At 32.2% G+C, this 14,559-nt stretch overlaps 1 protein-coding gene across 2 annotated transcripts; it reads left to right on the top strand.

The window, feature by feature from the left end:
• The first annotated feature begins 383 nt into the window (after positions 1 to 383).
• LOC115953993 (cationic peroxidase 1-like) lies at positions 384 to 4,831 on the top strand. Of its 2 annotated transcripts, XM_031071843.1 has the most exons (5): positions 384 to 402; positions 1,407 to 1,567; positions 3,763 to 3,936; positions 4,046 to 4,211; positions 4,446 to 4,831. In XM_031071843.1, the coding sequence occupies exons 1-5, from the start codon at positions 384 to 386 to the stop codon at positions 4,829 to 4,831; spliced, it is 906 nt and encodes a 301-aa protein (XP_030927703.1). The 2 variants fall into 2 exon arrangements, with proteins under 2 accessions (XP_030927703.1, XP_030927702.1); XM_031071842.1 differs by lacking the exon at positions 384 to 402 and having other exon boundaries at positions 1,340 to 1,567.
• Positions 4,832 to 14,559: the final 9,728 nt, after the last annotated feature.

Raw genomic sequence — 14,559 nt, 5'->3', positions numbered from 1 at the left:
TCTTTGTTTAATGAATATTATCAAATTGATTTATAAACATGCCGTGAAATGCATAATTTAATCAAAAAATTTTGAATTTCTTTGTTTCGTTACTATCCAAAATAAAGCAAATTAATAATAGAGAAAGAAAGAGGCTTCAAATTGAACCAGTGTCATATATTTCAGATTTTAATCGACAATTAAAATCTTAGGATCTAATGAAATAATGAATCATCATATAAACCTTGGGTTTTTTTTATGTAATCTCCTCATACTTTTTTATGTAATCTCCACTTATTATCTTTTTATTAGATGTAAATTTTGACAAATCTACTATTAAATAACATTTGCTTTTTATATCCTTCATGTTTGTAAAATTTCCTGAAAATCAAAAATCAATAGTTATGCCATTAATCAAATGTTTAAATTTTAAATTTTTGTAATCTAAAATTATGCATAAAAAATAAGTTTTTTTTTTTTTTTTTTTGAGAAACAAACACACACACACACAAGGGAGAGGGAAAAGGGTTCTAACATTTAACATACGTGTTAAGAACATAAAGAACATACAATTTAATGTTTAGATTTTCAAAATATTTAGCCATGTTAATTTTTTTAGTGAAAGTTATAGTTGTTGGATATAACTAAGTTTGTAACCAAACTTTCTCCATCTAGTAAACACATTTAACTTTAATTTGTTTTGGATGTAGTTTCATTTCTTTCTTGACTTGGTATCATTTTGATGGTTATTTTCTCTTCTAGAACACACCTTTTGTATATCAGACTCTTATAGCTGGCATATAATTTTGGCTTATAATGTTCTTTACACACTAACTTTAATAGTCTAGCAAATAAGGGGCGATTGCTTTACACACACTGTGGATTAAACAAACAAAACGACCCCACTCTACATAGAATGAGATTCTTTCCATTGAATGCATTTCAAAAAATTTCCTCAAAAAAAAAAAAAAAAGAATGCATCTCAAAATTAAAATTTTATTTTCTAAATTTAACTACAAATAGAATATTACATTATTTAAAATTTTAAATAACGTATGTTAAAAATTCCTTTAAACTTTTAATTTTAAATTTAAACCATAAAATGTACGTGTATTTATTTTAAATGAAGAGGACACACCCATTTAAAATACAGTAAATATGTTTTATATAAAGTATACACGTATTATGGCCCCTTTAAATTCTTTTTCATTCCTTAGGTTGACTCGGAGTCGGGGCATGTGAAATGCATGCCATGACAATGCAGGCAGAGCTCTTGTATAAATATATGAGAACTCTAGTGCCATAACCACAAAACTAGCGAGAAAGCCTTCTTGTTCATCTGCTTCTTTATCTCATCATCATGGCTCCTTTTTTTTCTATCCCATCAATTCTCACCACCATTAAGTTCTTCCTGTTATTTTCATTTCTTGTGGGGATGGTCTCTGCTCAGTTGTCCTCTACTTTCTATGCAACATCATGCCCTAATGTCCTTTCAACCATTAAATCAGCTGTAGACTCTGCAGTGTCAAGTGAGCCACGCATGGGAGCATCCTTGCTCCGTCTTCACTTTCATGACTGCTTTGTTAATGCAAGTCATCTTAACTCTCTTCCCCCATTTTTTTTCTTCTGCATTATCGACAAATATCTGCATGTGGTGTGCATGTGGGTGTGTATGTTTAAATGCTTGAAATAAAAGTCCTATATTCTACTTTTGAGTGTTCCACTTTACGTTCTACCAATGCAATATGCTATATGTTTGATTTGTTTTTTTTTTTTGGTTCTTAAATCAATGATTATTTTTTAAGGAAAAGAAATGTGTTGGATAGATGATTTGTATTCTTAATGCATGCTTGAAGACATATTGGTTGTTCAGGCCTCAGTGTCATATAGTACCATATGGAGTACATTAGCTAGCCAATAGCCATCCAAACAAACCAGGATTAGCATAGCTTACGGCATATATATCGGCCCAATTTAGCCCTACTCGCCATGCGCCTTAGATTTCTTTGAGTTGCTTATTGATTTAAGTTTTTCCAATGAATTATTTAAGGGGGAGCTTGAGAGAAGAGAGAGATATGAAAACTTTTTAAAATGCTTTCTTTATTTTATTTTTTAAAACAACCCTGTTTTAGATAATGTATTTTATCAAATTTCATTCCCAAATAATCAAACAAACACAAATTTATTTGGCTAGTATATATTTGCAACTATAGTTTTTTTTTTTTTTTAATCTGCTTAAAGGAAAATGACTTTAGCAGATAAGCTGATCATTTATTTCAACTATTGTGACTAATATAATTTGTGTGAGACACTCATTTGTTATAGTCGTTCTTTGTCTCACTTTTAAGTAAATAAGCTGCTCCTTCAGCAAAAAAAAAAAAAAAAAAAAAGTAAATAAGCTGCTCCAATGCACACCTATTACATAGTCTCTTCCTTTCCACAACAGAGAGTTAAAAAAATAAAAATAAAATAAAATAAAATAAGAGGATGAAGAAATATAATATACTCTGATTGCTGAATTGTTTAGAAGACAAGGACTTCAACATCTTTGAGTCAACTTTGAGTCAAGTTCACTTTTTTGAGGTTTATGCAAATGCATAGGTGGGAGTATTACTTTTTTATTATTATATTTAATAGAAGAAGAAAGTGATCACATTATCTCATGACAATATTACCTGACGTGTTCATAGTACCTCCTTACATGAAGGTAATAAACACAAGTGCTAACAATGAAACATTACCTATAAGCATTACATATATATGTATAAAATAACCTTACATTTGATTTATATTTATTTTGGCATATATTACATCATATAGCCACGCGGCATGCATTGCATCATAATTACATCAAAATAATTAAAATCCTTCTTTTTGGGCATAAATCTAAATTATAGAACTTTTTGGCTAACCTCTTATAAAAGAGATTGACTCCGTCCGTCACTTTTGGCCAGCCTGCTTGATAACTTTTGTGTTTCACATCGTGTTGCTGCATGAGCCATGTCTTTTGATTTTTTTTTAACAAACTTTTATGTTTCACATCGTGTTGCTGCATGAGCCATGTCTTTTGATTTTTTTTTAACAAACTTTTATGTTTCACATCATGTTGCTACATAAGCCATGTCTTTTGATTTTTTTTAATAAAAGAAAAGTAAAGCATAAATTTCATGCAAACTGCAGGGATAGTGATGCTACTTTTATATGCGCACGCGCGCGCACACACACACACATATATATATATATATATATATTTAAGAAAATTGATCTGCCCAGGGCTTTTTATAATTTTACTAACTTTCCTTCTAATTTGAAACAAGATACCTATTACTCTCTTAAAATGCAAATTATTTATACTAACCTCTTTTGAAAGACTGAAAACATACGTTAAAAAATTGCAACAAAAAAAAATAAAAGCTTTAAAAAATCTAAAATTTCCTATTAGAAGGGGCATGAATGATAGTTTAAGTCGAGGATAATAGTTTTCATTTTAAGAGTGGTGATTGCTTTAATCCATGTTAGAGGGGAGATCAATGTAATAATGAAAACCTTAAAAGATGGCAGTGTAAGTTTCTATTTATATATTTACAATAACTGAGAGGAAGAGATTCAAGTCTAGTTTCTCTTAAATGGGAGAGCTAGAGCTAGACAATGCCACTAAATATAAAGCTCTTGCTACAGTGATGCTAATTGAATACAAAAGAAACTGGACTAAATTTTGCAAATGGATTATTGAACTCTTCAATTTATGGAAGCATATATATATGTGTGCATTTGTGGTGATAGGGATGTGATGCATCGGTACTATTGGATGAAGAAAGACAAGCTCCTCCCAATAAAAATTCAATAAGGGGCTTTGAGGTAATAGACACCATCAAATCTCAATTGGAGGACTTGTGCCCTGGGGTTGTGTCTTGTGCTGACATCTTAGCTGTTGCTGCGAGAGACTCTGTTGTTGCTGTAAGAAACTTGGCATTATTTATGAACTTCAAACCATAATATTAGTATGTTATAATTTTAGCCTTTCTCTTTCAATGTCATTTTCGTCATATTATTTATTTGAATTTAGCTTGATGGACTTGGTTGGACCGTCGAATTGGGCAGAAGAGACTCTGCCACTGCAAGTGGCGATGCTGCTATTTCAAACCTCCCTTCTCCATTTTCAAGTCTTAGTGAACTTATCAACAACTTCTCTAGCAAAGGTTTCACTGTCAAAGAAATGGTGGCTCTCTCAGGTGGTGACATCAATCTTAGTTTGATCTTATTACTAAGGATATAACAAATATCTAAATGAACTTCATAAATTGATTTGTCAATTTTTAAAAACAAAACAACAAAAAATAATTAAGAAAATTATTTATTATACTATAGATGTGACCCTAATAACATTCATTGACGTAAATTTGTAATATTTTTGTTGTAGAATTACTAATAACTTCAACATTTCCTTACTCTTATAATTTGTTCAGGATCTCACACAATAGGCCAAGCACAGTGCAAGAACTTCCGACCTAGGATTTACAATGAAACCAACATAGATTCATCATTCACAACTTCATTGCAATCGGACTGTCCAAGCACTGGTGGTGACAGCAATCTTGCCCCTCTAGATGTGACCAGTTCAGAATCCTTTGACAATGAATACTTCAATAATTTGATAAGCAAAAAGGGTCTCTTGCGCTCAGACCAACAACTCTTCAATGGGGGTTCCACAGATTCCCTTGTTGACGCTTACAGCACCAACTCGGAAAGCTTTCTAACAGACTTTGCTAATGCAATGGTAAAGATGGGGGAACTTAGCCCTCTCACGGGCACAAGTGGTCAAATCAGAACAAATTGCAACAAAGCAAACTGAGTTAAGGCACTAGAGTTTGCCGTTTGAGTGTCCATGTATTCTCATTGTTCTTCGTTATTTTGTGGTTGGGCAGATAATATAAAAAAATAAGGGCATTATTGCTCGTGTAATTTAGCTTTCTAGTGACAGCGAAGTGAGTATGAGATATATATCAAAAGACCATTCTTTTGAATTCTAGTAAGGCCAATTATGTTGGTTCTTGATAATTTGATCGAACACACTACTCAAGTCCTATAGCATCAGAAGGCTTTATGTCTCTAGGATTTATGGTCATTTTATTCAGGCTGTCTATCTTATTAACAGAATGTACTCAAGAAGCAACAAATTTTAAAATCTATTTCATTTAGTTATGTCTATGAGTTTATCTGTTATCCAAAGTGTCCTTTTCAATTCCCAAGTCTTTTTTAGTTGTGTTTTAAGTATTTAGTCATGTTATTGAATTTTATTACTTGTTTTGATCTTGAAAATGCTAATTGTGATTAATAATTGGAGGGTTGTTCCATGCAAGTTGGTCTAGTATAAGTCCTACTTCATGTATGTATGGAAATAAAGGAGTGAATAATAAGTGATCCTTTGGCTGTTGAGAAGAATAGTTTTTTACCATTATCTTTCAGTGGATTCATATAGGTGGTGAGTTTATTGCTTTATATCTCTTAGGGGATTCCTTAGAGTGTTGTACATTTCTATCCTTTATTTTGTATCCCTTGGGTCCTTCAGGTGGTGAGCTTATTTATCCTTGTGAGTGTATACTTATGTTCCTTTCTTTCTCTCCAAAAAAAAATCCAGTATCTATTTGGTATTTGAGTTTTGGTTTTCAAGGCTTATCGTCGTCATTGTGGGCTTAACGTTGAAGCACCTCCAACTCGAAAAAGAGACCTTCGTGATGTTGAAGTGGCTGATTTATGGATAGAAGCTCAAGACTCTTCTGAAGCTGCTTTAGAGGGTGGTGATTCTCATCATGATTTAGAGAGTGGATCTTCTTCTAGTGAAAATGAAGATTCTGAACCCCTTTTACTGTAGGGAATATCCTAAGATGCAAAAATAAAGGAAAAAAAATGAGCCAAAGAAAATAATCATATAAAACAATATTTACGTAATTCGATAAATTGCCTATGTCCACAAAGTTGCAGTGATTTCACTATTTTCAGAGAAAAATATAAAATACGATAGTACAATTTTTCTCTCTCAAAATAACATTTTAGACCCTAATATGAAACAATGGTATTTATATCATGGACGAAAGATTCACAATGGGCCTATAGACCCAAGCTTCCTCACCATGGACTAAGCCTCAAAAAATCTCTTATTAAAACTGTGACACTTTTATATCAAATAGAATCATAATTCAAATCAAAAATAGCTAGGCTTTACATAACCCAACATTTATTGTGCTCAATGTCAAGCATCAAGTGAAGAGTATTTTCCTCAATTTCATGCTTGAAGGAATCAGAGGTTCAAATGAGATTGATTGGATGTGAAAGTTGATATTCCCTAGTTTGAAGGGATAATACAAACAGATAGAATTCTTAATTGGCTATACTCAATGGAGCAAATCCTTGCTAATGAATGTATCAGATTTGGATTTGGTGCAAAATCTAGGGCTATTGCATCGTATAATACCCCTTAAATCTCTCAAAAAAAGTTTCAACTTTTTCATCTTTACCTCTTCTAACATTTAACTTTTTTTACTTTTTTAAACCTCTTTGATCCAATCGCTGATATTAAAAGTAACATTCCTAACTTTTGATTAAAACCATTAAAAATGAATTGCATGGTCAAATGAAACAACACTCCCTCCCAACCCCAACCCCCCCCCCCCCCTTTCGAGGTTTGTGTGGACAAATGAAACTCTTCCTCTTAAGTTTGTATAAATGAGTAGATTTTTTTTTTTTTAAATGAAATATTCTATTAGGGAAGTAACCATGTGAAAGAGTGTATACTTGTCTATTACATTTATTAAAACTTCAAGAGAAAGTGTCATTTTTTGAAACATTAAGATAGTGGGTGTCATTCTGTGAAACTTCTGGAGTAATCTAAAAAAACAACAAAACAAAAGCAAAAACAAAAAAATAATAATAATAATAGACATAGTTATAGCAAGAATCTATCAATAATCAATATTATGTTATACTACCAAAAAAAAAAAATTTCCATGTTCTCTTAGTTATATCAATACCCAATCATACAGTTAAAATCCACTTACATTTTTAAAAAATTATTCTTATAATTGAAATTAGTGAATCAATTTGGGGAAATTGTAAATGAAATTATATATACATTTTTCAATCCTAAAATTTAAGCATTTTTTAGAATAATGTTTCTCTCTAAACTAGATTGAAGAGAAACTCTTCAAACCCTTCAAACTCATCATATATCTTTTTACTGAATATAGATTTTGAAAATTTCACCGTTAGATTGCATGTTTTTTATGCTCTTAACATGTTTGTAAAATTTCTTTTAAATTGGATATTATTTACTATTTAATCAATAAATTTATTTTTTATGCATAATTTTAGACCATAAAAACTTGAAATTTAAATATTTAATTAATGATATTGCAATTAATCTTTGATTTTTTAGAAATCTATGCAAACATGAAGAATATAATAAAAACATGCAATCTTATAGTTAAATTTTCAAAATTTATACCCAATAAAAATATATAGAAGAAGTTTGAAGGATTTCTCTCCTTAGTTTCGAGAGAACTTTTTTTTTTTTTTTTTAATCTGATGCTCTTGGTGTCGTTAACAACCTAGAGGAATTAGTAGTCTATGGACTACAAGATTAAGGACCTAGAGGAATTAGTAGTTTGTGAACGGCATGGCAAGTGGCAATACTTGAAGATTGTTGACACCTTCAAATGGTATAACCACTTGAACTTAAGGAAAATCGTCAACTACAAAAAATTCACTTCTATATTTATTTTAGTGTATATGATTGGACAGAGGTCTATTTTGATTTGAAGATGATGCATTATTTTACTATTTGAATTCCGCCGTATCAGTGTGTTTTGCAAGTGCAGCTAGACTTTCTTTTTTGGCTTATTCTTTCACTCGTTGTCACATTTTTTTTTTTTTTTATGCGCTTAATATGTTTGTTAAATTTCTTTCAAATTAGATATTATTTACTATTTGATCAATAAACTTATTTTTTTATGCATAATTTTAGACCATAAAAATTTGAAATTTAAACATTTGATTAATGGCTTTACAATTGATCTTTAATTTTTTAGAAATTTATACAAGTATAAAGAATATAATAAGAACATGCAATTTCACAGTTAAATTTTCAAAATTCACACCCAATAAAAATATATAGGAGAAGTTTGAAGGATTTCTCTCTTTAGGTTGGAGAGAAACTTCTTCTTCTTTTTTTAATCTGAGGCTCTCAGTGGCGTTAACAACCCCCTTTTTTTTTTTTTCCACGGTACAGTTGGGTAAGCTTATGGGTACCACCAACTCGAACTGGAACTCAGAAACTTCGAACCCACACACACCCCAGGCTCTATTGGTTTCTGGGACTTCCAGAAATTGCAATTACAGTCCTCGTGAGAACTCGAACCTGGGATGTGGTAAAAGTCTCAGCAGTCACCTACCAGTTGTACCACACCCGCCGGTGGTCGGTGGTGTTAACAACCTAGAGGAATTAGTAGTCTATGGACAGCAAGATTAAGGACCTAGAGGAATTAGTAGTTTGTGGACGGCATGACAAGTGGCAACACTTGAATATTGTTGACACCTTCATATGGTATCACCAGTTGAACTTAAGGAAAATCGTCAACTAAAAAATAAAAAAATAAAAATTCTTTATTTATTTTAGTGTATACGATTGGACAGCATGCCAGGGGTCTATTTTGATTTGAAGGTGATGCATTATTTTGCTATTTGAATTCGGCCATATGAGTGTGTTTTGCAAGTGCAGTTAGGCTTTCTTTTTTGGCTTGCTCTTTTGACTCGTTGTCACATTATTCATCCTGACCACAAATCGTGACCCGCCTTCACATTCTCAAATAGTGCACTATTGCTAGCATCTCCTTTTAAGGCCCAAACTCTATGACTCTAATGGCATAATTATATGTTTTTTGAAATATGGGTCTGCCTACGCATACAAAGTAAGATAAATAATATTACATACACAAGCTCATCTCTAAAAATCAAGATATTAATGAACTGTACGGCTTCTCTTTTTTTTTTTTTTTTTGGTAAAACATGTTAGGGCAATAGGCTTCATGATAAGGTTTGGTTATTATTTGATTATATGGGTAAAACGTGTCTTGTTAAAACAAGATTTTGTTTTTTGTTTTTTGAGTTTGTCTTTCATGATGCCAAAGGTTTTCAAAACAAAGATATCTATTTTATAGAACTTAATTGCGGATAACGATATTTAATGGAAACGCTTTTTGAAGTTGTTATATATGAATGACTAATATCTCAAATAATCTCTGTTTTACAATCAGAGAGTAACTATTCATCATGACCACCAGTTCTTCCATTGACAAACCCCGGCCATCATTAAGCTCAAGACCCTCAACTCCTACTTCTAGGCCTCAAATTCCAGCAAACTTGAATTCCCCCCTTCTTCTAATGAAAACTAGACAAGTCTGTTGCAGATGACGTCTATTTCGCTCACCTTGTTTTCTCTTCGTGTGTTGCTTACCCGTGTGTTGCTTACCCATGTGTTACTTGAATCAAGGGTGTTTCATCTTGTACTAAATCAAATGCTTTTCAAGCAAATGACTAGAATAAAATAGCAGGTTTTGTATCTAGCAAAGTTATTCCATTCCATATCAGGGTTCCTTTTTTCTTGTCTTATGTTTTTCCATCTTTCCGGATTAATGTACCTATATCAAACTGGCAACTTCGATTGCTTGTTGGCTCTTTTGAATAACTAGTAGAGGGCCCGCACAATACGCGGATATTGTTGTAAGCTACTATATGAAAATGTTAAGTAGAATGTTGAACACATGTTAAAAGTAATAACATTATGTAACACCATTTTATCAATTCATAAAAATATTGCAGTAAATTTTCAATAAGAATTTCTCAATATAACAGAGACATATGGTAATAGGTAATGTGTTAAATCAATTCAATTTTTCATTAACATAACATTTATTCTTGGGGCGAGCGAAAGGCTAAGCTAAACATGGGGCTGAGCTGGAAAAGGTTCATGGCTTTCTAGGATTAGAGTCTATGTAGTTCCTGGTGAATAATGCAAGAGAACATGAGAAAATGAGAGACATAAAGAGAAAGAATAGAGAAGTATTGGAGGATGGGTTCTGAAAATAAAGGTTAAAAACTTAATTAAAAAATAAAAGCGTTTAGTACATGTTGAACTTTTTTATTCACTTACCAGTTACCAGCATCACCATGGAATGTCACCATGGAGTGTCTATGGATGGAACTATTTTGAAGCAAAACTTCTTTTCTTCTCCATAGCCTATTTCATTTTGCTTACCACCTGCTAACTCATTGATAAATTTCAACTTAACCATATTTTTTTGCCAAGATTTTGTTGAAGCCTTTGACATAAGGAAAGTGAGATGTATTTAAATTCCAATTTCTCAAGAGAAAAATACAATATAAATATAAAACAAAACAATGAAGGGAAAAAAATTTATTTCACTAAAATAAAAGTCAAAGGAGAAAAGCTCTCATCTTCTTTCTCAATCTAAAGCAACAACACATTTTTTGACACACAGATTTTAGGAATATCCGGCATAGAGCCTCCAAATTGTTAATTTTCCTTGAACACAAATAAAGGGAATATTCAATGTTTGGTTTTGCTAAATATATGGAAGTAATATAGACTTCTTGATATATTGCAAATGGAGCAACATTTATATCATGTCAATTGGGCAAAGCACGGTGCATTCATCTCTTGAAAACAATTTTAACAAACAATATAAGCATTAACATACTAAAAATCTAATGAATCTAACTCTAATATAGAACAACATAACATTAAGCAAGTTAGCAAGTAACTAACAATACCTAACCGGACTCTTATATGCATCCATATCAGAGTTCTCGTGTAGAACCAAATCGAGCCTATCAATTTGCACAACTATCAGATCTACTTATACATTATTTACCGATGGCAACTACAAAAGCACTGCAAATCAAAACTAATATAAAAAATAAATAAATAAATAAAAATAACCACCATTAAAAAAATCTGAAGAAAATCAAAATTGTTGGTTTTTTTTTTTTTTTTTTTCTTTCTATTTGAAGAGTGAAAATTTAGATGGATCAAACCTTATGCTCTAATGATATTCAAATACTATCAATCTTCATGATAATGCATAGTGAACAGTGAGAAATGTATTGTAATGGAAGACTATTAACAGGATGAGGGTTTACATTAATTATTTACCAACTTCAAGTTTATAAATCAAAGACCAACAAAAGCATAGTATTCCCACAATTAAATTAACAAACAAAAAACAAAAACAAAAACCAATATTTATAATCCTTCTTCGTAACCGATTGCTACCTATACAATGGATTAATTAAAAAGATGAATCATACCTTAAATACTGGCTAAATTAAGAAAACAATGAAAACCCACTGCTTTCCTGATCACTCCTAAGAGTCGATTCTTAGATATGACATATGAGAAGGACTACCATAAAGAGGAATTGTACCAATAAACAAAAGTTGATGCTAGTGATGTATAGACCATATCGTTCATGTGTCCTTGACTGGTTTAAAAAATTAAAGGTTAGCTGTGAAAATTCCAAGGGACAACTGAAGGTTAAGAAGAGAATAAAGTGGGGAAGACAGTAGTGAATTTAATAATAGTGAAATGAATTAAGTTGGAAAGTCCAAAGCATTGATAAGAAGCATTGAACGTGAGTTATTGGTTATTAATTCCAAGCTAGTGACAATTTAATGTTAGCCAATTGGATTTGATGGGGGAGATGAAGAGTCGAGAGATGGTGGGAGGAAAGTCAATAGAAATACTATTGCAAAGGATGTGCCACTTGGCAAAACCTCATGCACTCCCACATGAGGTCTCTGTTTATATATATATATATATATATTGATTGATTAGAGAACCTAGTGTACTATATATACTTAATGCACTGTACTTATATTTTTCCCTAATAAAGGAAGACATACACACACACACAAGTTATTACTTTGGATTTAATAAATATTTTTTAAAACTAATGCAGGAAAACATGCATGTATGTATGTATGTTGTACTTTGGATTTTCTTGAATTGTAAATCAAGATGAGATTTTCACCTTGGCCCCCATACAAAAATTTCTAGCTCCGCCCCTGATTGTATTCACTATCAATCCACAATCAAAAAATTTACAATATTGGTTACAGGTCATTCAAACCAGCCAAAAAAAAAAACTATCATGAGTTTGAATCAAACCAGCAAAGATCCAACAAACTAATCCCACACCACCCAACCATTAAGCAAAGTAAACTTCCCTAACAATTCATGGTTGTATTTGCCCACACCACGACACATATACCATTGAGAATTGGGGCCTAATATTTTAAAAGACATGGGACACAATCTATGAGAATAGACATAATCCTTGAACATGGAACCTTCAAAGGTTTTCAATGCATGCTCAGCACCGCTAGGCTTGGCCTCAAATTGAATAAAATAAGTTATGCCACTACTGGGCACTAACTGGATCTTCACAAGTCTCACAAATTCAAAATTCGTACCCTACACCAATTGTTCAAAATCAAAGCATTAAGAAAGAGTTATAAAGCATATATAGATGAATATTAAGAAGAAGAAGAAGAAGAAGAAATATAAACCTTAATTTCATTGTAGCGCTTTAAGAACGTCTGTCCATGGAGAGAAAATTCATTTCGTTCTTGCTCACAAAGCTAAGAAACAAGCAAATTTAATTGGAAACCTTTTTTTTTAATTTTATAAAAAGACATAAAACTTCATTCAGAAATAAAAGCAACGAATACATCATGGAGAAGAGCTTGCTTTAGAAAACAAGGACTCTCCTAAATCTAAACAGAAAAATCATGAAATGCCAAAAGCATGATAAGCTAAAAGTTGACACACACTCATTCACACAATGTAGCACATACCTCCGTCTGAAAGATTTTAATGGGTCATGAAGTTGGAGGGCAAGGGGGGAGATAGGGGCAGGGGGTTGAGGGCAAGAGTGGCTGTTTTAGGAAAAGGGGTGTGGGATACAATCTATATTGCGATCAGATTTTGCTTTTTTTTTTTTTTTTTTATGGATATCAGGATCAGATTTGCATTTGCCTTCTTCTTTTTCTTTTTCAAATTGACTAGTGAATTCATCGAGTCTGGAAATCCTTGTCCTCATAGTCCATAGCATGAGTTTTGTATTCTTTTCTTAGTAAAGACACCTACAAGGAACACAAAATATGGAAGCAAAAAAAAAAATCAAAATGTTAGTTTTTAAAGATTTAGGATTAAATGTTTAGAATTCTATTTTGTATGTGTTGGCAAACCGAGAATAAAACATGTCTAGTCTATGTGTTAGGCATTGCTCAAAGGTGTATATTTCAAGCTTCAAGTTTGAGCTAACTGCAGAAAAGAAGAGTCAGAATATGCCAAGCTCGATCGATCGAAAATTATATTCGACCGATCAAAAATCGCAAAAATCAGATTCTACAGAATTTTAAAACAAGGCCCAAGCCTGCGAAAATGTTTAGAGTTTCAATCTAACTTGTCCACATATAAAAGGGAAACCCTAGATACCTTTTGAAGACCTTTGGAAGACTTATGTGTTACTCCTTGTGAGATCTAAGAGGTGTTATAACTTCTAACTACACAAGTGTCTACCGGAGCAAGATCTATAATCAAACATTAATATAACCTAGCTAGTTGCTGCTACAAAGATCAACAACTGAAGGTGATCTGAAATCTTTGAGTGGGATCTCAAAGTCGCAAGCGTGGGTCTTATGTTGCAGTAAGTCCAAGAAGAGAAAGAGTTTATGGATTCAGAACTTACATGTGGTCATGTTAGTAAGTTACTACTAGAGGTAGCAATAGATTTTGGGTTAAATTTTATTATAAAAACTTTGATTCTCTTACAGTGGATTTGCTCTACCTTGAGGATAGTTAGGTCAAATCCTCCCCAGGTTTTTACCTTAAGACAATTCATTTCATTGATTTTCCTAGGTCATCATATTGTAGTGTTATTTACTTTCTACTACTTTGCATGATATGACTTATTATTGTTTAACATAGATATGAATAATTAACCTAAGTAATCACTTGGCTATTAGGTTAAACAATCTGTTTTAAGGGGTCTAAACAAACAAACAAGTGGTATCAGAGCAGGTTAGCTCTTGTTTTTAGGTTTTTATACCTAGAGTTGATCCTTGACCCCTATTGTCATGGAACACAATCACACTCTAGTGATCCCTCCTCACTTTGATGGGAATAACTATGCTTATTGGAAGGTTAGGATGAAAGCCTTCTTGAAATCTCTTGATCAGAGAGTATAGCTCTCTATTGAAAACGGTTGGGAAAGACCAACCATTGATATTAGTGAATGGACAACTACCCAAAAAGAAGCAGCAAGCTTTAACAGTAAGGCAATGAATGCAATATTCAATCTTGTTTCTATGGAAGAATTCAAGAAAATCTCTAATGTGGAGGTTGCTCACACTGCTTGGAATATCTTGCAAACCGTGCATGAAGGCACTAAGGCAATAAAAATTAATAAACTGCAACAATTAACCTCTAGATTTGAAAGCATT

The sequence above is a fragment of the Quercus lobata genome, chromosome 7, assembly GCF_001633185.2.
Source record: "Quercus lobata isolate SW786 chromosome 7, ValleyOak3.0 Primary Assembly, whole genome shotgun sequence".
In the NCBI taxonomy this organism is placed as follows: domain Eukaryota; kingdom Viridiplantae; phylum Streptophyta; class Magnoliopsida; order Fagales; family Fagaceae; genus Quercus; species Quercus lobata.
Note: the sequence above shows the minus strand (reverse complement) of the source record. Positions and strands in the feature narration are given on the sequence as shown.

Excerpts from the sequence above, each read along its gene's own strand:
- LOC115953993 (XM_031071842.1), top strand. The coding sequence starts at position 1,340 with ATGGCTCCTTTTTTTTCTATCCCATCAATTCTCACCACCATTAAGTTC. Across the intron at positions 3,937-4,045 it reads CGAGAGACTCTGTTGTTGCT|CTTGATGGACTTGGTTGGAC; the intron begins GTAAGAAACTTG and ends ATTTGAATTTAG. Across the intron at positions 4,212-4,445 it reads AGAAATGGTGGCTCTCTCAG|GATCTCACACAATAGGCCAA; the intron begins GTGGTGACATCA and ends TAATTTGTTCAG.